General features: G+C 44.1%; 1 protein-coding gene across 1 annotated transcript in view; it reads left to right on the top strand.

The window, feature by feature from the left end:
• The first annotated feature begins 507 nt into the window (after positions 1–507).
• Positions 508–24,847, top strand: part of AGBL1 (AGBL carboxypeptidase 1) — a 291,262-nt gene continuing 266,922 nt past the window's right edge. The window contains exon 1 of the mRNA XM_057365794.1: positions 508–561. Coding sequence (XP_057221777.1) covers positions 508–561 — 54 coding nt within the window. The remainder of the gene's footprint in view (positions 562–24,847) is intronic.

Here is a 24,847-nt window from a genome sequence, read left to right on the forward strand (position 1 = left end):
TTTGTTGTCCAGGCCATGGATTGACCTCCAGACCACAGCAGGAGTGATGGCAGCAGATTTTTCCCTTTGACTAGATCAGGRTGAAAAGGTGGCTTGCTTTCAAAATGCAGCTTACTTCTGAATTGTCACAATTGGGTAGGAAAASGGAAGCAAACAGGAGATTTCAATTTCTTCAATATTTATCCACAGTGTGTCTGAAGAAAACRCCATTACACCCAGTCCACAAACCACCTGGCACATTTTAAATTGGTTCAAGTGATCAAAACCATTCCAGTTCCATCCTGCCTGCAAACATCCATAAGATTGCCAGGATTTCCAGAAAATGAGTAAAGCAGAAGCAACAGGGGTCCTCCTTGCTGGCAAGTCCTGATAGAAGGAAAAAAAAAAAAGAAAAAGAAAAGAAAAGAAAAAAAAAGGAGAAAAAAAAAATGTTCTTTAACTACTTTGAAAGAATGTTTAAATTCTGTTAAGTAAAAAGATTTGGAAGCTGAGTGAAAAAATCAGAGGATGACGATCCCCAAGATTAAAGATGATGGATTTGACCTGAGTCTAGAAAAACATGTAAGATTAACATTTAGTTGGCTGTTGGATTTTAAAAAATGAAAAATCTCGTTTTACTTCTAACATTTGTCTTCTCTTTAAAGTTTTGAAATAACCCAAAGGAATGCAAGAATGAAGGCTTAAATATACCAAGCTGACATAAGAAGTATTTTAGCTAATAAGTAAATTTATTTTTCATATGGACTTGGGCTTCTCTATTAAAAAAAAMAAAAMCAAAACGATAGAGCTCAGGGTTGACATGGTTCTCCTACATCCAGTGCTGAAATAAAGTGTCCTAAATTTGYATCTGGAGCTGCCTCTTGTGAATGTGTTTGTTATCTGGTAGCATGTTTGTGGTTTTCTGACTCAGCTTTGTGAGATTTCCTTCAGAAGGGAACACAAAGGACTGGAGTCTGGGAATGGCTTTGATCTGCAACCCCATCACTTCTTGTTGGACATGGACAGACATTTCCAGCCCGGGCAGGAATTGCCCCTGTTTGCTTTTATTATTTATCCTTCTGTGTCTTGGATTTCTCCTCATTTCTCCCTTTGTCTGAATGGGGAAAGCTGCATTTGTAGCCCTATTCCTAATTTTTAGGTTCTGTAGGATCAGCACACAAACCAGGGGAGCAGGAGTGTAAGAATGGWGTGGGGCAGGTCAGGATGGGGCACTTGTGCTGTCCTACATGAAACCTGTGAATTTTATTTCTGCCTGGAYCAATTCTTGTCCCATGAACCAAATGTCCATGGGATCCAAAGCTGCCTGCAGGAGCAAACATCAACTYGGTCATTGTGTCTTCTGTCTGCCTCAGGGTTTGGAGCACGTTTCCTGCACATTTGGATTGGAGCTTCTGGTTTCATTTTCTCCAAAAGGAATCTAGCTCATGGGCRTCAAAACAGCTCTGCAAACCGAGCCAATGCACAGTGAATTGAAGACTGGGAGATTTACTTCAAAATCCCACTCCTGTTCTGAAGCAAAATGCTAATGTCGAGGCAGCCTTATGTGATGTGTGGAAACAATTCGTTTGGTCCTTCCAAATGTGACTCGACTTGTTTTTCTGTGTCTGAAAATACTTCCCACGGATGAGATTTGTGTCTCCTGGAGAGCTTTGCCATGAGAATGAGAGCAGGAGCTGCTGGGGAGGGGATTTCAGCATCCCGAGGTGGGAGAGCAGAGCAGGGGCAGTGGGGACGATTCAGCAGCATTTTGTAATCCACACCTCATCCTGCTCCTGTGCTGGTGCATCAGTGGCCATTCCTTCACCTGGATGTTGTGCTCCTCCCCGTGATTGTCTGTTTTCATAAGGCTGTCTGAGCCAGTTTGAATCCTCACAAACTGTTTGGCTCGTTGACCTGCTGCAGTAGCTAATTCCACAGGGTGTCTGTAGTGTGCTGAAAAAATTAACAGCTTTCTTCTGGTGACTTCCAAATTTTGTGCCTTTTTAGCTTAATAAAAAAATTCTCCTTCACTGTAGGAGGAGGGGAGAAGAGGAGTATTAGGTCAGGATTCACCACAGAGTTAATTTTCTTTCTTAACTGACAAGCCCTCCATTTAGAATMTTTTAAAATTCTTTAAAATTAAAGATAAAACACCTATTACTGCAATGAGAGCAGGTTCGTGCTCCTACATGTGTCCTTTCTAGGTTAAAATCACTCCCATCCTTTGTGATCTCTTCACAAATAGAAATTCCTGCTCCCAAAGGAGCTGCCACAAAAATCTGGCTGCAATCTGTCCTCACGCTGCGGGGCCTGTGTGTCTGGAGATGCACTCAGTGCATGGCATGTCCAGAAAACATCTCCCATTTTTCTGTTTCTYTTCATCCCCCCCGGACTCAGAATTAATTTGGTTACCTCTGGTGACTCCTGTGCCTSTCCTAGGGAGAGCTGGGATGTTGCTCTTGGCTGCTGAAATCTGTGTTTGAGTGGAGGGAGGGTAACACAGAGCTCAAAACGAGAGGATGCTGTCACCAAGCCCAGGAGGGTCCCCGTGTGTGGCACTGCCAAAACCTTCACTGGCCATCCCTGACCCTCTGGGAAGGGCTCAGTTGTCTCTCTCTGGGGCTAAATCCCTGAAATAATTCCATAAATACAGCACCTGTGTCCATGACCCAAAGGGTTGGGTGCAATTAGTGAGCTTTTCCTGTGAACAAGAAGGAAATTGCTTTTCTGATCTGTTTTTTATACAGCTCCTTGCAATGGAGATTCTCTTTGCACAGCTTAGGTGACTGCTTTTGCTGCTGTAAGATACAACAAAAATTGGAAGTTCACAAGACAGGTTATCATGTGCAAAGAAATTTAAATACTCRCAGGAATATTCACTGTAGCATTCAGAGCTGCTTTGTGAGGACCAATTTTGAGTCCCAACTCTCTGAGAGGGACAGAGACAAACAGGGGTTGTGTTTTCCTCCTCCAGTGTGGACTAAGAACAKCTTTGTAGTTCTGGAAATTTGTCTGCAGCATTGGAAAGGCTTTTCCTGTGCCTGCTGTTTGTGGTCTGACATTCCCACGGTGCGATTACAACATTGCACCGACGCTGAGCTGAATTCTGCTGTTTGGAGCAGCAAAACATAACAGTGTCAGGGTGGCTTTGTTCTGGGCAGGCTCCAAGTGCTGGGCCCTGCTTTCAGCACTGAAACTGAGTAATGTGTGAAAAGCAGGAGGATGATGGGATCGTGTTGGCACTTTCRGGAGATGCGCTGTGTGAAAAGCTGTGTTTACACAAACCATCGCTGCASTCCCAAACTCCTGTGGGCAGAGACAGTGCTGTTTAAGGTTCTTTGAGAATCTTCTGTTCCTAGAAAGGGACATCTGAATGTGGTTTGTGTCACAAAGGACTTTATAWACAGGGGATTACAGAATTGTTTGGGTTGGAAGTTCAACAACTTGAACCCTGCTGTGGTTCATGTCCAGGGTGGATTGAGGGACTTTGAGCAGCCTGGAAGGTCTCATGGAAGATGTCCCTGCCCATGGCAAGAGATTGGAACTAAATCACTTTTGAGCTCCCTTCCAACCCAAACCATTCTATGATTCTATGATTCTTTATACAGGAACACCTTCCACTATCCCAGGCTGCTCCACCCAATCTGATCTTGAACACTTTCAGGGATGGGGCATTCACAACTGCCTCAGCACTCTCCCAGTAAAGAATTTCTTTGTGCTGCAGTCAGAACAAATCCATTGTCAGGGTCTGACCTATATTTGTGGATGATTTTGTCCTKCCTCTCGTGGAGGAGCACAAGGTGACTCAGTGTTTCAGCTGTGTGTATGCCATGGTACATCCTATGACCATCAACACGCGTTCCCTGTGGCACGGCAAACACGAGAGCTCAATTGAGGCTGATGGATGGATGGCCCAGAATCTGTGGAATTCTTGGAGGCCCATCCCAGGCTGGAGAGATGGGCCGCAGAACATTTGGAAACATTTGACCCTGCTGGTGTTTTGTGTTTCTGCCCTGCCACATTCACGTGGGGAGGAATCTCGGGAATGACGAAGGTAATGGAGAGATGGGAATTGCATCTCTTGGAGGGTTCAGCTCTGGGCCCAGGCCAGCTGGATGGAGGTCAGCAGGACCAGRATTCATCCATACTTGAGACATGCATTGGTTTTAAATGTCCCCTGGTTAATTTAACTCTTTAGCTTGGCAGGCACTAAGCTGATGGACCCTCCAGGCTGAACTGTGCGGTGCTGGCAAATATCCAGAGCCTCTGTGCAGAATTGGGATCAGTGCAAAGCCGCTGAAGATGGCAGAAAATGTTCTATGAACTTCAAGAAATAGTGCATCAGGTTTTCAAAGGAGCACTCAGTGATTTTCCACTTTGTTGGGATAGAGGAAATTTTCCAGGTGTAGGAGTGGGGTGTTGAGATGAGGTTCTGGTGTGTGTGGGAGGAAGATCAGTCATCTTSTGCCATTGACACACGTGGTCTGCAGGGGAGAGACAGACCCAGAGATGTGCCCAGCTCCTGTTTACAGCCCCTCCTCTGACTGTGAACTACAGAGCTACAGTGCACACTTACAGAGAGAAAACCTTGGCTTCCCATTTGTTGTGCAGCACCTCAGATTTATGGAGCAGTGAAGCAGCACGAGCACAGAGGTTCCTGATTCTGGGTGAGGCATTGGRGATCCTCACAGCAGAGTCATTCCCTTCTCCTCATGGACGATGGAGCCAYCCCATCCACAGCTCGGTCACTGCTGTGCAGCTCCTGATTTTAAACAGCTGTCAGTATTCCTCCTTTCTGCAAAGCTGAGGAGAKATAATCCATGGGAGAAGAGGAGGGCTTAAATAAAATATATGTAGATATGGCTGTATTTATAGACCTACAGTGAAAGAGAGGAAGGGAGGGAGCAGGGAGAGCAGAGGAACACGTGAATACCCGGAGCACTTCAGGATGAAAGGTGCTGTAGAAATATATTATCACTATTACTTTTATCAATAGCACAATATTGCCAGCTCACTTACTTCATTATAGTCCCATTGCAACATTGATGCTGTTACCTTGCCTGCTTTAAAATAGATTGGAGTTTGGTTTTATCTTTCACGAGGTAAGAAACAACTCCAAGAACTCCAGCTAATGTGCTTCAGAGTGACAGAACAACTATGTTTTATGGAGCCAAATAAAAGTTTGCTTCATCAACTACTGCAGGGTATAAACAACCGTCAGCCATCTTGGGGAGCAGACATCCTTTTATTTAATTGCAAATTAAAAAACATAAACCACCTTAAACACAGAGCTACTGTCACATCAAATCAATACAATAATTGTGCTCAAGCAGTTGGAAGGAACACGATGCTCAGCTTCTTGCATACTAAAAATAAATCAATCACCAGAGCAATAAGCAACTCTTATAATATATGAGAGGATGATGGTATATTAGCAAGTTTTCTATTGTATGACTGCTTTCCCCCATTTTCATTGAATACAAAAGGGAAACTTTGTGATCTGAAAGTTGTTTGCAATTCTTTTTGAGCTGGTGGGTTCCTGTTAATAAGAAAATCCCTGGTATAAGGGAAGAGACTCTCAGGTCATAAGCAACCCTCAGAGCCAGACTTTGCTGCCTGAGTGTGAGCTGTTCTTTATTGGTTTTAGGCTGATGAATGTGAGGATTTTAAATTCTTTTCATTAAATGTAGTAATGAAGAAAGGTCTTAGAGACTGAGCTCATTGACCTGCCTGAATGGTTATCTGCTAGCTTGAAGGAAAAAACGGTCTTTAAACAAATTCCCGGACTTTTGCTCTAATTTCATCAGTAACCCAAGGTTTGATGGTTGCACTGACTTCATCAAGGTTTGGTCTTGTCTTCCCTTGCACAGTGCATGGAGGGAGAGCTCCAGGGATCACCTGGCAGGAGGGAAWCCCTCCCAGTGACACAGAACAAGGGAAGCAAGGACACCGGGTGCTCCAGGGTTCACAGCTCACTGCTGCCTCTCAAAATGGGAGAAAATTTCTGCTTTTCCCCGTGACCACTCCCAGACATCTCTTAGTTCTCTGTTCTTCAGAAACTGTAAATAAACCCCTTACTGGCAAGGCTGGGAAAAGGCTGGAAAGCTCCTGTTGATGCTGGGAGCCACTGCCTTTCACAGCAACACCGCTCTCTCACCGCTACCCCAAAGATGGACTTTAATCCACAGTTTCATTTCATGCTGCTTGTAAACAAAGCTTTGCAAGTGCTGAGCATTTGCAGGTCTGGGCTGCAGGTAGCTCCTGCCTTTGTCTGGCTCTTTATTCTCAGTCCCTTGCTCTCCCAGTTTCTAATCTCCCTCCTCAACCCCAGAATGGTCCCAGCAAGCACATTGGGGTAACTCCAGGCTTTTGGGTGCATGGTGCTGCCCAATGGAGGGACCTGGAGGATGAGCAGTGAGTGTTTTTGACTCGCTCTTTGCCCACATTTCTCACCACAGCTTTTGCTCTGAGCTCCAGCTTGCAGTCACCGGGCTGGAGAAAGCCAAGGGATCTGTCTCACAAGAGCAGCTCCACCTCCCTCTCTGCCAGCCTCTGCAGCCAGGGGATTTGAAACTCATATAAAGGGTAATAAAAGGGAGATTATTGAGGTAGAGCTGGAGGAAAGCCCAAAGGAAGTTACTGTACCAGATGGAAGTCAATTCTTTCCTAGTGTTAACTATTGCTGCCTTTCTCTTTGCATCGTTACTTTATTGCCCTGATCTGAGAAAGACAAAATATCTCACCCTGGTTTTAGTGAGTCCTTGCTGCTGAGCATTTCCCATCCACAAAGCTTTCAASTATTTTATGAAGATGGCTGCAAGCAGCTCCTGAAAAAACAGAGGTATAAAAAGCTTATTTAAGTTGCCCTGAAAGCCAAGGCAAAAACCAGGTGAAGAACGCAGGTTTTCAGCAGCTCCTGTRTCCTCACTGGTCCTGAGAGCCTTTCACTTTCTGTTTGAAGGTTACACCAGGGGGTTCCAACTGTGGGAACTGCCACGRCACTGCTCTAAAAAAAGCCAAAAAAATACCAACCTGAAAACAGAGATTTATGGGGAGAGGATAAAAGTATTAGCGAGGAACCAAAATGCCCGAGGAACAAGCCCCAGAAGCATTTGGCAGTGAGCCTTGTGTTCTCATCTTCAGCCCGTTACCCTACTCACGTTTCTGGGCTGTAGATCACGTTTCTGGGGCTGTAGAGTGATAGAGYCAGTTTATCCAGCTGATACCAGAGAGGTGACAAAAAGGAGTCACCAATTAGCTCCAGCTCCAAGTGCTGCGCCATCGGAATCGTTTAACCCCGCAGGGAGGCATTTGCCTGAGAAACACAGGGAGAGGTCAAACACTGACAGTCCTGACAGGATTCAGGTAATGTTTGTGTCACAGCCCTCTCTCCCAGGCTCTGCACTCGAGCCCCATCTCCCCTCTCAGCTCCTGGAGATGGGCTGAGAGGTCTTGTCCTGGTGGCAGTGTCCTCTTSGGAAAGGACCAAGATCCTCTTTCCCCAGGGATTGAGTAGCAGGTGGTTACGCCTGGGCTGGAACCTGAGCTGGGGTCACCCGAATTTGTAAAATTAGGCCACTCCTTGCTCTGGGCTGGGAAGGGTGCCCGGGGAAGGGAGAAGGTGACAGGGGACGCGTTTTTATCCAGGAGGGCTGGGCAGACCCCAGCTATGTGYGATGAGTGATTCAAACCACTTTCAAGTCAACATCTTAATCTCCTGAGAATCAAAAGGCCGTGAAACAGCAAGAGGAGCACATTTCAGCTGGCTTGGCTTCGATTAACATCTTCTCTGCGAGTTGTGCTCCATGGCAGATGCCATTCATTAGCCTTATTTACGCATTAGGARACCTATAATTGGAGACTAGCAAGTGTCCCCATCACGGTTGACCTTGTGCGTGGAGAAGCTGACATCTGAATGTCAGATTTGCATCTGTGACTCCTCTCCTCCCAACAGCCACTCTAATATGCAAATGCGGAGTGGCRAAATAATGGAAATAAATAAACCCGCTATTTCAGTTATCTCCGGGAAGATTTGTGTTTGCTGCGGCTTTGGAGGCTGTGCTGAGATTAGGCTCTGTCACTTAATCAGCAACTAAGTGAGAAAGAAAGACATTTCAGATGCAGGGGTATGTGGAATGTGAATTGTAAATAGCCTGTAGTGCAATCTGAGAGAAGAAGCAGGTATGAAGTACATTACAGGGCCATTTGCAGTTCTTTGTTCAGGTATAACTGGWGCTTAAAGTCATTTCATTAAATATTCTGTTTATGTCCTTCTTCATGCTGGATAAGGAGTTATCCCAGAGCGAAAGAGATTCACAAAATATCTGCATTCATGTGCTCAAAGCCAGGCATTAATGGGGCCACGGAAGTAAAGGCTATGAGGCACCATCAGGGAGAGGATCAAGGGAACAAACTGTTCCCTTTTGCAACTGTTCCCTGTTTCCTCTGATGCACCATGAGCAGAGAAAAAAGCTTTTGGGGCTCACCATGGTCTGGGTGGGAGRCTCGGAGGGAAAGGCTGAGGGTTTGGAGTTTGCTGGCTGAGTGATTTCAGCCCAAGGTGTGAATCCCACATCTCAGACAGGTTTGGGAGCGCCCTGCTGGGGCACACTTTGGGCAGGGGGTCCTCTGCCATCACAGAAACACAGCCCACAGTCCAGGTGGGTCCTCTCCCATGTCTCGAGGTCTTGCTCTTTGCCACGACTCTGCCCTGGATCCTCAGGGATGAGGGAGATTCAGTTTGCTCTGCCCTGGTCGCCCCAGGCTCCCCATAAAACCAGCAGTGACAGATAAACATTTCTGGAGTGTCATTTGCATCCTGCGCAGGCCGAGGTGCCCTTTCTCTTTTCCATGATTATCTGGACAGGTGATCAGACTTTGGCGGTGTGAATTGCTCCCTCGGGGTTTGCAGTTACATCTCCAGGGACACAGATGATAAAACAAAACAGCCCAGCGTTTTCCAGGCTCTACAAGAGACTTCAGCAGGAGAACACAAACCATCCCAGAAGGACAAACCCTGCCTGCATTTGCCTGCCCTGTTTTCCTGGTCACCGTGTGGTTTTTTTTCAGAGCCCTTCTGCACCCTGAGAACCTTTGCAGATGTGGATTTTTGAAACCACCACCTCTTTTTTGTCCCCTGAATCCACCTCAGTTTCTTTTCCTTTCCTTCCAGCTGGTCCCACAGCCAGCTGCCATCCCAGGGCTCTGACACCACAAACTCAGTGTTCATCTCTGCTGCCTGCTGAGTCCTGCAAGTCTGAACACTCCACTTTTAACAGCTTTTGAGTTAGTGCTCCTTCAGGGCAAATATCAGACCTGGATTTGTAGGGAAAGCAGGGAAAAAGATCAATTCTGCTGTTTTTGAGGGCTAAATGTGCCCAGTCCTTCCTGAATCAYGAGGACAGTCCTTTTTGGGCGAGCAGACACTGCCTTTGCTGCATACAAAGTGCATATTCCACACAATAGGTAAAATTTGTACATAAAGATCCCACCAATTATTGTATTACAAATCTCACAACTGATATTTTAAAGGAATAGCATTGAAATGGCTGGAATGCTTTTTTCCTAACACTTGCTGTGATTTTTTTTTTTTTTTATTCGCAACAACGTTTTTTATTTCAAAACTGTAATAAATTTGCATGAAGAAGGTTAATTGTACAAAATGCCAGAACGCAAACATCCAAACACTGTTACATTTCACAACTTGCTGATCTAATGCTGACTTTTTCCCTCCTTACTACTGTTTTTGTGAAATTGTCAGAAGTGTGACTTCAGAGGGGAAAAAAAGCTTTGGCGCCTTTAATTGTGTGAGAAGGAGGAAAATACTTTGGCTGGTGGTCTGTGGGGCCAGATTTATGTACATGATAAAGTGCCAGGCACAGATTTATTACTGTTGCCATAAGAAAAAAACAGGCTCTGTCCAACGCAGGGGTGTAATTCTCCCCCATCAATTAACATCAATGACAAAGGAGAATGGTTCTGGTGTAAACTGAATTTAACTTGAGAAAGATGAGGTGTAGACTGAATTTAACGTGAGATGAGCTGGAAGAAGCAAACTGCTGGTTTAACCCACGTTATTCCCAGCGGGTTTATCTGCTGGGTTTGCAGGAGATGCTTCCAAGGCCTGGCTGGCAGAGCCATCCCTGGAACTGAAACCTGTCAGCATGTGATAATTTGTGTTATTCTATATTTAGAGCGGCAAGTCACGGCCGCAGTTGTTCGCGGCTGGTCTTGAAACTGTCAAGGAGAAAGCAAGGCTGCCTTAGATGGGCCTGAAAGGCCCTGAACCATCTCTGCAGGATGGATTTTGTCATTTCCTCTCACCTGAGCCAACACCAGTGCTGGTTCTGGGGTCAAGCTCAAGGTGAGGTGAGGGTTGGTGGTGATGACCAACTGCAGCTCTTGGCACAGCTTTTGGTCAGCAAAAGCAGATTGTGTTTTTTGGTCATGTAGAACTGCAGATCCCCAAATGGGATGGATGGGGTTAATGGGATGGATGGGGTTGGGTGGTCGCAGGCTGTGGCCATGTCTCTGCATCCAGACCCCATGGCTGACAAATTTCTGTACACCCCAAACCCAAACTGCAGTGGCAGTCTGCGTTGTGTCCAACTGTAGAATTTTCTTCCAAAATTACTTTCTTGACAAAATCTGGCTGGGATCCTGGTGCTCTGCTTGAAAATATTGGGTTTTTTTAGCCTGATTTTRTCACCAGACTCAGATAGGACTGAAAAGACTGGAAATACCCTACCAAAATCATAGAACCAAACGAACCCTCTCCACATCACACATCCCCATTGATCCTGGGTCAAAGTGTAACAATTCCTCACGATTGAAACATTTAGTTCACATGTCAGCTCTTCGAAACAATATTTTTTTTTAAGAGAAGAAACATCCATTTTCTTTTCAAAAGCGTGTTTTGAGCAACAACATGACAGCTTTCAATTCCATGACTGTTGTGAGTGGGACACGCTGATATTATCTGTTYCATTTTTTTTTTTTTKCAAAATGAAATCCGAYGACAATCAGGAAACTGTCATGTTGCAAACAACTTTTTGCAAACCTTTCCCTGTCCCCCAGCAATCTGGCAAATATATTCTCCCCATTTTAGCCCTTTCCACAGTGCTTTGATTTTTTTTTTAATTTTTATTTTTTTTTTTTCTGGGATCAGCTGTATGGCAAACCTCTGTGCTATGTATACCTGGACTCCAAATAGAGGCCTGAGACAACCAAGGCATTTTCCATGAGTCATGGAGCAGCCACCAGATAGCAGTGCTATTCCATCTCTGTGGACTGGGGCTAGGCACTGACCCAGCTTTATCTGTCACCTCTGTTCCATTGGCAATGCTAATCCATCCATTTCTGCCGTTTCTGAAATCTTTTTAAGTCTCAGTAACACATGAAAGTGGGAAGAAAATGGAAATATTACCTCTCTCACTTCTGCCAAAAAATRTGAATTTGAAACTGTTCACAGAACAGAAAAAAAGTAATAATGACAGCACTTGGTAACTGCTGAAAATGTTGAGTCACAACAAGGGATCTGTTTGTTTTCTGTTTGTTTCAGTGGCAGGTGAAGGAGGGTTGATTTAATTATTTTTTAAGGAGAGTGAGACAAGTGTTGATTTTGCAGTTTGCTCATCAAAGTAATTCCACTTACAGAGCGGCAGGATTCCAGAAAAAAAAAAATGTTCACAAGCTGGAATTAATGTCCTGCATGCAGCAATCTAAGAGCTTTGCAGATTTTACCCATAACATAAAACAAAAAGTTATTTTGTGAGGAGGCTTCTAGAGAAACTGGATTGCAAAGTATTTTTTAGAACGAAATGAGGCAAAGCAGTCATAAAGACATTGTCTGGTGAATAAATTCCAGTCAGAAAACTCATAACAGYGTATGAGCCAAATTAAGAGGTAGATGCAAGGAAGAGAGGGGAAATTAATTTTMAAATGAATGTTGAAAAGAACTGGAGATGATGAGGCAGGAACTTCCCTGAGAAACATCACAGCCCCTGCTCTGAAGGAAAAAAATCTTGCAGGGTGCAGGGAGAAGAAACCACCTCTGACAAAGTTGGCACRGCGAGTTCCTGCACACTGAAAGTTCTATTTTTATTCAAGGTACAGCAATGAGCATTTTGTGCTGCCTCGGGGAGTGCCTGGAAATGCCTCTCGCCCCGGTGAGCCCCGTAACAGCTCTGCTGCAATGGTGTGGAAGRGAACGTGCTTGGAGGTGACAGGGGCCAATTTTCAAATTTGCTGGCTCCTAATTTATGAGCCCGGGGTGTGCTTAGCCAGGACCTCCCTGATGCACTGGCTAGCTGGGCTAGCTGGCCCATGGCATCAAAGGCACGATTTCTGCAGGTGCAGAGGGCATTGAAAGRCAGAAATACGTGGGCACAACTATGCCTGTCCCGTTTAGAGATGATTTGTGGGGTAAAATGCACCTCCAAGAGAGCAGGTGTCAGGGAGGGCAGCGATTTGCTGAGTATTTCTGTGCTCATCCTGTAGTGTGTGGTTCCTTTKCTTTGCTCTCTGCCCTTGCCTGGGGAGCTGGGAAGAGTCTGACAGCAAAAAAAAGAGGGAAATTAAACTGAGTGAAGATCAAACTGCTTGGAAGGGATTTAAGATTTGCAGAGCAGCTGCAAGGAAGGGAGAGATCACAGAATCATCATCAACACCAGTGAATCAAGGAATGGTTTGGGTTGGAAGGAGCMTTGAAGATCCTCTGTTTCCAATCCCCCTGGTGTGGGCAGGGTCACCTTCCCCTGGCAATGACAAACTTCTGGAAAACCTCAAGGGTGAGCATTTGTGTGCTCAGAGGGGCTGATGGTGGATGAACAATGCCACATCACACCCCAGCGCCCCCCAAAATGCAGCCCAGACACTTTTAGGGTCACTAAAGCTCAAACCCTTGWTGTGGCTCACAGAAGCACAGAGCTGGAAAGGGCCAGGAGGTTCTGGCACTGCCCCGTGACRCTGCACAGAAAGATTTCAGGCACCCCTTCTACAAAATTTGCAAACTTGTACTGAGGGGAAAAGCTTTGGCAATTAAACTGAACGTCCCCAGARAGCTTTTCACAGCTCTGCAGGTTTTTTTGATGTATTTGAGGCAAGGCCAGAAGTATGGAGACACTTGCCAAGGRTGCACATTATTTACATTCCATGTTTAATCCTGTCCCAGGGAAACAATGGATTTGTTTTCTTGATAATATCTGTTGAGCTTGACTACATTTTCTTCCTTCTATATCTGAATATTTGGGTCAATTAAGTCTTTCCATATGTATTGTTCATTCCTATTTTGAGCCTCCTTTTGCTGTGGTAAACAGGGAAAGAAAAAAKAAATGAAGGAAAATATATCAAAAAATGAAAACTGGGGGAAAAGGGAAAGTGAAGAATGTTAAAACTGAATGTTTTGTATAGAGTTTTTATTTAAAAAAAATGAAAATATGTTCTAAAGAATAAAAATATGCTTTGCAAAGGAGATATTTAAAAGATGTGTAGATGGGGCAGTGAKGGACATGGTTCAGTGGTGGGCTTGRCACGGCTGGGTTAAAGGTTGAACTCAATGGTGTTGAARTTCTTTTCCAATCTAAATAATTCTATRATTCCATGATTMTGTAATAGTTTTCACAGCCCTGGGTTTCATCCTCACTCTCACAAAACACTCTCTGGTTTTGTTCACAGAAGTTGAGAGCAGAATCCACTGCTCAGGTTTTCTCCTTACAAGTTGGAGATGAGATCCATCCTAGATGGAGCAACTGCTCCTCTGAGTAACCCTCATTTCAGTCTTCTTCCRTAATTTAAAGCTAATACTTGTTCAGAAGCTGTAAAACTTCTTTTGAAAATTCCATACTTTTGCTGCTGCTTAAATAAACAAGAGAAAAGCTCTTTTGCTAATTTCTGGCTTGAGTGGAGAAGAAAGCTCTCAGTACTTAAAGTTTTTTGTCTGTTAAAGTAATTACAATAATTACATGATAAAAAACTGCTTAGAAATAAGATAGATTAGCTCAATAACTGCTGTACTGCATTTACAACTGATGAGGCTTATTGTATTAATCAATGGCCTGCAACTCAGAAAAATGGTAGAAGTGGGGTGGGAAATAAATGTAACTAAATTTCATCATTTGAAAGGCTCTGGGTGGATGTGCATCACTGCTGAAGCCAGTCTGGGTTTAACTAGGCACAGTGAAGTACAAAATATCATTTATCCTATAAAGAATAWGTGGAAATATGTTAAACCTTCCACACCGAATTGAATTCAGTAGTTCAGGAAATGTCGAAGTGCAGGTGGCACATAAATAAACAGAATGTTTCTTTTTAGATCCTTTGTTATTTAAAATTGCAATTTTAAACAGCTGCAGAAGAGAAACGCCAAGTCCTGCGAGCTGAMGGGGTCTCGAAGATCTGTGCATCTGGAAAGAGCACACAATTGTAAAATTCACCCCTGGAACCTCTGCWGATCCAGCCAGTCTTTGCAGATGTGGTGTAGGAAATGGGCTGGCTAATTCAAAGAGGTTCATGAATTTTCAGTGAATTCCACCTGAAACCTTCCTGGGTATTGTGATGTACTCAGMAAAGTAAAGTTCACTTTCAGTGCCCAGAAAAATTGGACTCACAAATGCTGAGATGCCATAATAGCTTGATCTTACAGCATTTTTCAGCACCTATTTGAACATTCCTGGTGAATCTCACTAGAAAGCCTGCTTTCAGACCACCAACAGCTCTGCACTGTACAGAAATTAAATAATCTGTGTTGGCCATGAATAAAATTTCTGGTTAGCTGATGTTTATTTGGAACAAACTTGAAAGGAAACCTTCTCCCACAACTGCTGTGGACCCATCAGTTACTGAGTGCTCTGGAACAGGAACAGGTCAAAGCTTTTCAGAGAGCCTCGTGGAACAATATCCACAAGATATGGGCAGCCAGAGMTTTTTGTAGCAATAAAAAATGTCATTTATATTGCTTGGATACCAAGGGCCTGTTGTCTMCCAGAGTATTTATCAGAACATGGATTTTGCTGCACATCACCTGCTCTTCCCCATCCCTCCGTGTTAAACCCCAATTTACCCTCCCTGATGAAAAAAATCCATGATGGAGCACAGTTTTGGGGGCAGAATCTTTCACAGCACATGGTACCTAGGCTTCAACAATTTCACATGACCAAATTAATCTGTCTGTCTGAGAAGATAAATGGGTGTTGATTTCTGTGGGATCCTCGGTGCCTTCAGTTAAACATTTTGTGTATTTAATGGGACAGGGGTTTTACCTCCTTGTGGCTGCAGAACATGGAAAGCATTTGTCAGTGCCTGATCAATAATAAATAATGTTGATCATAAGTGCCAGGATGCAATGAAAATTAACCTGCATTTTCATTGTCAATTAGAGGTATTTATTTTGTACAAGTGTGGTGGGCCAGGACACTAAATCATCCAGTGATAATTCCATGCTAAGGAACTATGTSCAAGTATTATTTTTGACTGTTTTGGTGAGAAGAATCAGCTGGGGCAACACTTCTTCCCCTCTTAAATTTAAAATATTTTGCAATATTTTTATGGCTTTTTTTTTGTTAATTTTTTTTTGTTAATTATGATTTAGTTAAATGGATTTTTTGCATCTCAGGGTGGGGACAGGAATCTGTACTCTGAAGGTGCAGGGGTGACAGATTCTGGCTGTGACTTTTCCCATCACCCTGGGCTTCAGCTACACCAGACCTGGTGTGTTAACCTAGCGAGCATCTGCCTTTCATTATCAGCAATAAAAGTGCACGAATTGAAACCAGGAAGCTCCTGTTTGTCAAAAACACTCCGAGCCGTTAAATCACTGAACGATGCGATGACACATTTGTTCCTACCGGGTCTTGAAATGTGACACCCACTCGTGGTGTCACCCTGGGGTCCTGGGGGCTGAACCACAGACAGAGCTGCACCTGCAAAGAGCTTGTCCAACTCTGGAAAAATCCACCTGGCTCAGGGAGAGGAAATYTCAGTCAGGAATATCAATTTGGGCAACTTTCCCTTCCCGTCACCATGGAGCTGTAGAGAATTGCTGCTGTCTCCTGTACAGATGAGACTGAAACATGGGGCACACGCTGAGAAAACCTAAAAAGCCCAGAGTGTCCCCCCTGAGCTGTTTCATCTTGCAATGAGTAAAGGGCACAGGGAGTGTCTGTCAGGGCATTTCGAGGTCCTGTCACTGCCTTTGGGAACAGGAAGGGTGTGGATGTCCTGGGATGGGGAGCAGCACAGATTTCTGTCCTGGGATGGGGAGCAGCACAGATTTCTGTCCTGGGATGGGGAGCAGCACAGATTTCTGTCCCTCCTCAGCTGCAGAGGTGATGCAATGTGGGGTTGGGTGAAGCTCCCCTCTCTCTCCCTGCCTCAGACATCCCACACTGGTGTGTTCTCCACAAAAACACTAATTTATTCCCCTAAGATCATCCCATCAGAATCCCAGCTGCTTTTCCAGCTTGGGTAGGTCTAGAAGTGAGGGATGCATGGAATTGGATCAGGGTGTTTCTGCTCTGGAAAGGGGTGAATGAGGAGCTGACACATGGGGTGGGAAACAGCAGAGGAGCTGCAAGATCAGAGCAGTCAAAACCAGCAAAAAGCTGATGCTGGAAGGGTGAGATCACCCCAAACCRAGGTGAATTTGGCCTCCAGAGCAGGATTTTCATGTCTGTGTCAGTGCCCCGGTTTCGCAGGAGTCAGCAGCCAGCGCTGCTGAGGCACAGAATAGCAGAGGGAGAGGGGCTGGCAGGGCTGGGATTGCTGCCAAAGCAGCTAAAACACCTCAGCCAGAGAGTGCTGATTCCATCTATGTCGAGGTAACAATCCCAACAGCCCAGCTTGGAAATCCAGCTGGTCCAACCAGTTCTGCTGGAGAGCTGTGGTGAAAGGATGTGAAACAGCCACAGTGGCTGAGGGAGGGTCCAGACTGGGGTTTAAGGATGAAAACTGCCTTAAAACAGCCTCCTGGACACAGAGGATGAGGGAGGACTCACATTGTGGTGAAAGGATGTAAAACTGCCTTAAAACAGCCTCCTRGACACAGTGGCTGAGGGAGGATCCACAATGTGGTATTGATGCCTTAGGATTTTTATTTTCTATATTTTCATGCATCCGTTCTCTTGYATTTCTCTAGTATAGCACYAARAACTACTGTTATCCCATCTTTRGACAAAACAATYCCTCTCTGAGCCTGAATCTAAGGACACCTCAGAGCCCCAAAATATGGAAACAACAGCGAGCTGGGGAGGAGCAAGTTTGGGGTGGGTGACATCACCTGAAAAGATCATCAGAGAATTAAGACTTAATATGYTAATAAGGCAGAACTTRTAAAAGGTGAAGATCTTGTGACTTGGGGTCCATTTTGGGTGTASCCTCAGGAGGAGGCTTTTGTCTGCCTTAATGTACCAGTAGGCCTGTTAGGCCTGGATTAAAGTTGTCTATTCTCATTCTCTTAAATTTGTCTGGCCTSTTTTCYGATAAGCCTGATTGATAAAGCATCAGTTTAAGGATGTAAAACTGCCTTWAAACAGCCTCATGTTTTAAGGAGGAAGGATCCAGACTAGGGTTTAAGGATTAAAAACTGCCTTAAAACAGCCTCCTGTAAACCATGGATGAGGGAGGATCCAGACTGCAGCATCTTTGTGCCCCTTTGTGCTCTTCTGGGGTGCAGCCCATGCTCTGCCCGTGAGTTACTGCCAGGAACCCATCCTGAGGACAGGACAGATCAAAAGGGAGCACAGGGAAGAGTCTGAGAGCTCCTATGGCTTGGAGGAGCTTTCCTCAGAGGCATYGAGCATCCTTTGTGTGCCTGACAGGTTCCTGATGCAGCCCTGCCCTGGCACAGTGTCAGAAGCTCTGAAAGCAAAAAAGGCACCTGGAGCACTCGTGCTATTGCTGACTCAGCACTCTGATACTTTTATTTTGCAATTGCACGGTGCTGGCACTGCAAGCCAGCTCCAGGAAGGCGTGCACAGGCAAAGTCTACCACAAACAATTCACGTTTTCACTTTACAGCACTACTGCTGCTTCATTCCACTCTAATGGATGATGTTGTAGATTAGCAAAAGACAGACAGATGGACCTTTTTTTTTCCTCCAGTCTTTTCTGAAGTCCTTCCTCCCTTTGAAAAAATCATTTATCTCCTTTTGGGGTAGTTCTGCTTGCCTTTTTTTATATTTTTTAATTGATCAAATATCTTTTGAAACTTCAGGTCTGTTTTTCCTGCTTTGTCGTGGAAGCAAGTAAGACAGGTTTATGGCTCCACGTAAAATCCCAGCCTTGTTTATAAATTGCTTGTGATTGATTAAGTAATAAAAATGCTTTTAAGACAGGGAGGTAAATCTCCCAGCTAATTGTTTAGTGCTTTACATTATAACCTTGTTATAGCGACTGGGCTGAACAGCTTTGCTAATTCTGTCTCTTAAGAGTCACACTGGAACTATCAGCCCGGTTTGCTGCTCTGCCCTGGCCATCCAAAGACACAGAATGTAATTAATGGGTCAATAAACACACCCAGCCATGCATCTGAAACACGAGAACAAATCTTTCCCCTTTAAAGGTGATTTCTGCGGTGGGGATGATTTCTCAGATGGGAGCACAGCCAGTTTCCAGCCAGGGTCTGGATGAAATACAGCAGAAYGTGGCCCCTCTGCCTCTCAGCCACTTCTCATCTGCCCCTGTCATGGAGCTTTGGGTGAAGAAATCAGCAGCAGTGAGCTGGGTGTGCTAAGAGTGGCCAAAATGAAGATTAAATTGGGGAAGCTGGTACAATTCATGTGCAAAATGACKTCATTGCATTGTTGTTTTCTCTTTTGGATACAAAGCAGGGACCCAGTTCATATCCTGGACTTTAAGGACCATGAAAACACATATAATAAATATCCAAATTAATCAGTAATCCTAGATTTATTTCCACCTTGTCAAACCTAAACTACCAGAGAGGAAGCAAGTGTTGTCGATTCACTGAATGCTTGAGATGGTTCCTCTCACAAATGTTGAATAAAGAGAGATTTCCAATACTAATTTTTATACAGTTGGGYCACACATGTGACAACCTATGATAACAACCACAGAGCTCAGTTTCCCCTGATTTCAGGCTGATTCTCACCCAACACAGGAGGTACCAACCTCCTCCCCAGGCTCCCCAAATCTGGGAGCACCAACACAATTCCATCCTCCCCTCTTTTTGTTGTGCTTTTTTTTTTTTTTTTTTTTATACAAAGTGCTCAATTAGTCTCTTTACTCTGATGTCCTTCCTGGGCATCCATCAGTGGCAAAGGCAGGGGGCTGATTGCTGGGGCTGATTGTGGTGTGGAACAGCGGATTAGGGGCCTTAATTGTGAGCAGTAAAAAATGGATAAAAAAAACCACCAAGCCTTAAAACTTTTAGGGAGGATGTGCCTTGCTTCTGTGGAGCATTTGCTGGCATCTGGACCATCCTCCTTGATGGATGCTCCCTGAGTGCTGGGATGTGCTGGGTGAAGGTGAGCTCGGAAATCCTCACTTTTTGGAGGATGTCTTTCTGTGTGGGGAAAAGGGGCCCCACAAGCTTTGATTTTGAAATTTAGTTAATTATTGTGTATGATTAAGACTTGAGAAAAGAAAAGGAGTGTTAACAGCTTATATGGAGGAGGAATGTTGCATTTTTGAGAAAAACATATTGGAATGTAGAATTGATAATGCAAGTAGCTAAATTATAAACATTACTAATGCTGTAGTTTTTACAAAGTCACTAATTATGTTCTGCTTACTAATTAAACAGCTGTCTCTTGACCAATATATGTTTAACACAAATGTATATTCTAGTTGCTAAAGTAGATAAAAGAAGCTTGTCSCACAATAAAGTCCTTCTTTCTCTCTGTTTKTTTMCCCACTTTTGTGTGTTTTGTATCTATTCTTTTTTGTCGCCGTTTGGCCAGCAGCGACATTTCTGTGGGGTGATTTTCCCATCAATGTGGGGCTCCCAGCTGGGCCCACACAAGCAGCCCTGTGCTGGTGCTGCCAGCACCCTCAGCAGACAGAGGTGATGCTGAGGGAGGTGATTGGGACCGCAAATTTTTGGGTTCATCTGGGCCAGGTGGGCTCCCCGTGCCTGCTCACGTGTCTGAACCCGTACCTGGAAATTCAGCGCTTTGAATTTTGCACACCTGCATGGTGAAAGGTAAATGAGAGGCAAAGGAGCCCTTTTTATCGTTMAAATCAAAGTAATGATCTGACACACACAAGCTGCCAGCAGGTTCTGCCTTTCATGTGCTCACAGGCTCCGTGGTGTGGCATTGACACCGTGGTCCCCCAGTGCTGAAGCTGGAGTCTCAGGGAAAAGAGTTTCAGAGAAAAGAGAGAAAAGAGTTTCTGTATGTTTTCAGTTGATTCTGTATTCAGTTTACAAATAAATCCCCTGATTCTGTACATTCTCATACCCCCTTTCCAGCAGCAGCAGCATTTGTTCACTCAAATTTGYGCACTCAAATTTGCAAACACTCAAATTGTGTTTGCATTAACCCCACTGTCACTTTGTTATTATTAAACYGATGCTTGCAGGTGTCTTATCAAAATGCCCAGAACCAAAACTGTCTGAGGTTTGGTTTGCCTGAATTCCAGTCTAAGAAGCACCCAGCTCTTTACAGTCTGCTCCTCAGTTAACGCCGGGTCAAAGTCAAGCTTTCAATTAATGCAAAACAGCATTACCTGATCTAGCTGAAAATCAAAAATTGTTGTCCTCACTGCACATTTACCTACTCCAGGCAGTAAAACTCCTCATGAATGAGGTGGGGCTGAGTTCTCTACAGCTGGAAAACCTTTGTGTCACCCCTAAACCCCTGATTTWAGCCTGATTTAAGAAAGCACCAGGYGAGAGTGCAAAATGTGATTATTTTCCTGTGCCTGCACACACCTTACTGTCTATATGGCTGTTTTATCCCTCTCCTCTGAATCTTAACGATTTAATAACAGATAATAATAATCAGTCCCAGATGTGACAAGGCACAGGGGAGTGTTTTGTTGCCTTGSCCCCACCTTGCACACCGTGGTTGATGCAATTAAACAGCTCTGGTACATTCTGGTGGAATGAATACACAACAATCCCTCAGTCACAGAGCTCAGGCAGTGATGCTGCCTTGATCTGAGAGAGTTGTCTTCTCACTTTYTTCTGCACTTAGAGAAGATTAATGAGAATTCATACCGAGGGGGCAAAAACATAATATTTTATTTTGCTGGCAGCATGTGCATATAATAAAAGTATCTTTTTTTTTAATAAAAATCAATGATGACTTAAAATACACAGTAAATGTTGTAGCATTAATAAAAGATGCTACACATAAAATTAGACTTAAATGTGCAGTTTTCCCAGCTATTTACAACCCACATTTCAGATMTGATCATGCTTCCAGCAGAGTGAAATGGTCTAAAACAGCTGTCAGATGAAATAAAATAAATACTGTCTCAGTGCAAATAAAACAAAACAGCATCCTGACAATTCCTGATGGAGCTCCAATGTCACCTCCCTGTAAACTGGAGTCAGAATACAGGACTCAAGCACAGGTGAAGGTCACTACAAGCTTCTGTTGTGGTTTAACCCCAGCTGGACCACCAGCCCCTTGCTCATCCCCCCACTGAACAGGACAGTGGGGATTTCTTTCTAATTTTGTCCTTTCCTCTGAGTCAAACAGCCCCATTTCCTTTCCTGGTTCCTGTTTTCCTGCTGGTTCCCCACTCTCCTCCAGCTGATCCTGTAACAGGCTGCAGTCCTCAGCTGAGCCTGCACCAGCCCAAAGTCAACAAAAGCTATTTTTTTGTGCATCCCACAGGCCTTGCTGCTGTTTGTATCCCAGCAGGGTTTGTCCCTTTCTCATCAGTGTGGCATTTTTTCCTCTTTTTCAGCTCAGTGGTAACTCCAGATCCCCTTCCATACAGTTATTTAACAGCTGTTGCCACTTTGTACTTGTATTTTTGACCATCCCTGCTCACCTCTTCTCTGCTGAGTTTTAAGCCTGTCCTCTGGAGTGAATTTAGTTGCTCTGAATAGAATCTTGGGACTAAATTTGATAAGTTTAGTTTCTATTTTATCACTCAGGTTATTAATGAAAATATTGAGCAGCATCAGAATTTAGAGGCACCGTGTAAATCCTCCACCAGACTTACCCTGCCAGTCTAACAATGAGCCATTTATTATTCTGGATATGGCTTTCCAAACAGCTCCTCACACAAAATATGAGTGCGTTTCTTTAGTTTATCATGAGCAATTAAAACCTTAGAAAACAAAAATACAGCTTAGCTGCTGTGTTTGCTTGGGTACAGTCTCTAAATCTGGCAGCACAGAATAATTTACTGTGATTTTCTTAACATAAGTAACATATATACACTGTCTGGCAATACCCAAAAAATGAAAAAAAAAATGCAGAATGGAGATGTGCCTCTAAAGAAAGCCCTGATGGGATAATTGTGAATTAGAATTTTTTGTCACCTTCTTGCTGTGGGTGCTGCTGTGCTGGAGGGAAGTTTCCAAGGACTGCAGTGGGGTTTAGTTCAAGACTTGGTTAAAGRGAGCTCAGTCAGGGAGAGAAAAGGTGATATCCCTGTTTTGTTTCCCATACTTTCCTCATTTAATACCATCACTCCTGGTAGTGCACTCGGGCAGTTATCCTCTGTGCCCTCTAAATACTTTAATTCCATCCTTGTTTATTTAAACTCCTCGATACAAAGGGACTTTTATCACAGACCCTGATACTCATTGTTTGCCCATGTGGGCTATTTGTAGCAGCATTAATCTTTCCTCCAAAGAAATAATTCCAGCTGCTCTTCCCAAGTTGTTGGCAGGACACCTCTTACAGCCTTTTATTTATTTTTTTTAAGATCCCCTTTGTGTTTTAATTCCAGCTGGCATGAGACAGGGTGGAGATGCTGGGTGGTGTGAGCCATGGAAAATGCAGAATGAGGGCTGTGGGATGTTCTTGATGAAGCTGGGGAGATGCAGGGTGTTGAGGGCATTGGAGATGTTCAGTGGCACAAGAGTTGAGCTATTTAAAGTTTTCCAAAAAGATGAGAAGTTGTAACAATTCACCTGTCCAAGGGCATTGTCCAGAACTGAAAACTGAGAGCTGTGGATGGTTTTTAACAAAAARCATTGCTGAGTTCCTGAGATTTCAGCATCACCCTGGGTCTGTGAGGTTCAGGGTGCAGTTCCTTGGGGCTGGGTAAGGTCTGCACAAGGACCACAGCAAGTAAATGCAGATTCTCACCTAATCTGGACTGTCCACCAGCCTGCACTGTAAATTCAAATACCATTTCAGGACTCAGAGGAATTGTATAAAGCTCACCTCTGGGTTTTTCAGCCTGCTACTCAAACTGAGAGCACCTTTCACATCTTGCATGAGCAGGGTAGAAAGCAGCACCCTTCACTTCATTAGACTGAGATTCATTTAATTAAGAAAATAAATATATCACATGTTTATTCATTTTATTTCTGTCTCATATTTTCATGTTCTTTTTTTTTTTTTTCTCCCAAGAAGCAGACAGAGGCTGGAAAACTGTCCTTCTTGTGCTGTTACCATGGAGAGAAAGAAAAGCCCATTAACATTGTTATTTAGGCTGTTCATGTTATCAGTCAGAAGCAGGGAGCAAGATACACGAACGTCCCTGACCTGAAACACAGGGCAGGCATGCAGTGCAGCAGATCCATCAGCCTCTGCTAATGCTCAGGGCAGCTCACCCTCAAAGCATTTGCAAGATCTAAATGCTCCTGCTTAGCTCAAAATTTTAATGGAGCTGGAAGGAAGAAACCAAATTTAAGAAATTAATGATTTTGGGGAAATCTGCAGCTGGTCCAGAGATGGGCCAAAATGATTCAATTTGCCCCATCTCTCAAAAACACACACAGAGAAAGAGAAGTCAGTGCTCTTTTTCATTGTTTAGCTTCTTGCTCTCCCACTCCTTTATATCCCAAGACAATTACACTTTGAAGTAGAAATAAAGACTGATGTCATCGGTGTCCAATATCTAAAAAATTGACACAGCCAGGAGTTCATCTTCACTTGCATAATTTCACCGATTCCAGCAGGATTTACAGCTCYCAGTCCCTGTGCTGAGAAGAATAAAGCCAGAGCAGTCTGGCTCTTCTTTATTATCCCTCTTAAAGTTTATGTCTTCAAATATGGTCTGCTTATGAGTTAACAATACTGAAAAGATCAATACCAGAGTCTGACTAGGGGAGCTCAAAACATGTTCATAAAAGTTAAATTAGAATCATAAAATGATTATGGGCTCCTGCCTTTTTTTTWWTTTTTWWTTTTTTTTWWTTWWTTTTTTTTYCCTTGACTCTGCTGCTCGATTTGGGTGGCAGTTTGCTGGCTGCCAGAGAGGCAGCTCCCATCTATCCTCTCCTCCTCTTCACTGTGTCTTCATTCAAGGCACAAAGGGTTGGGGCAGGGCTGTGTGGAGACCCCTCCAGAGCATTTCAGTGGGATCCAGGTCACATTTAACTGCTCTCCATTTTTATAATATTTTTATGAAGCCAGAACTTAGCAGGTGGCTCGCAGAAGGTTCTCCCCAAAWCACAGGAGAAACACAAAATTTATTCACCATCTTTATGGCAAGAGCATTGCAGGCAGTGCCTGTAACAYCTCAGAGGCCAGGACAATTTCTGCCCTCTTTTACACCATCTCCAACACTTGTCACTAAAGAGAAAACATTTTCCTTTATCCTTTTATTGGTTTGTTTCCCCTCCCCATCTTCCCTTGAACGGTTTCATTTTCATCAGGGGCAGAGGACAAAACTGAGGTTAAATCAAAGAATCTCAGGATGGTGTGATTGGAAGGGACCCCAAAATTCCAACCTCCTGCCATGGACAGGGGCACTTTCCCCCAAAATTCCAACC

Source organism: Malurus melanocephalus, unplaced genomic scaffold (assembly GCF_030028575.1).
Source record: "Malurus melanocephalus ecotype Western Australia unplaced genomic scaffold, MMel_1.1 scaffold_58, whole genome shotgun sequence".
Classification (NCBI taxonomy): domain Eukaryota; kingdom Metazoa; phylum Chordata; class Aves; order Passeriformes; family Maluridae; genus Malurus; species Malurus melanocephalus.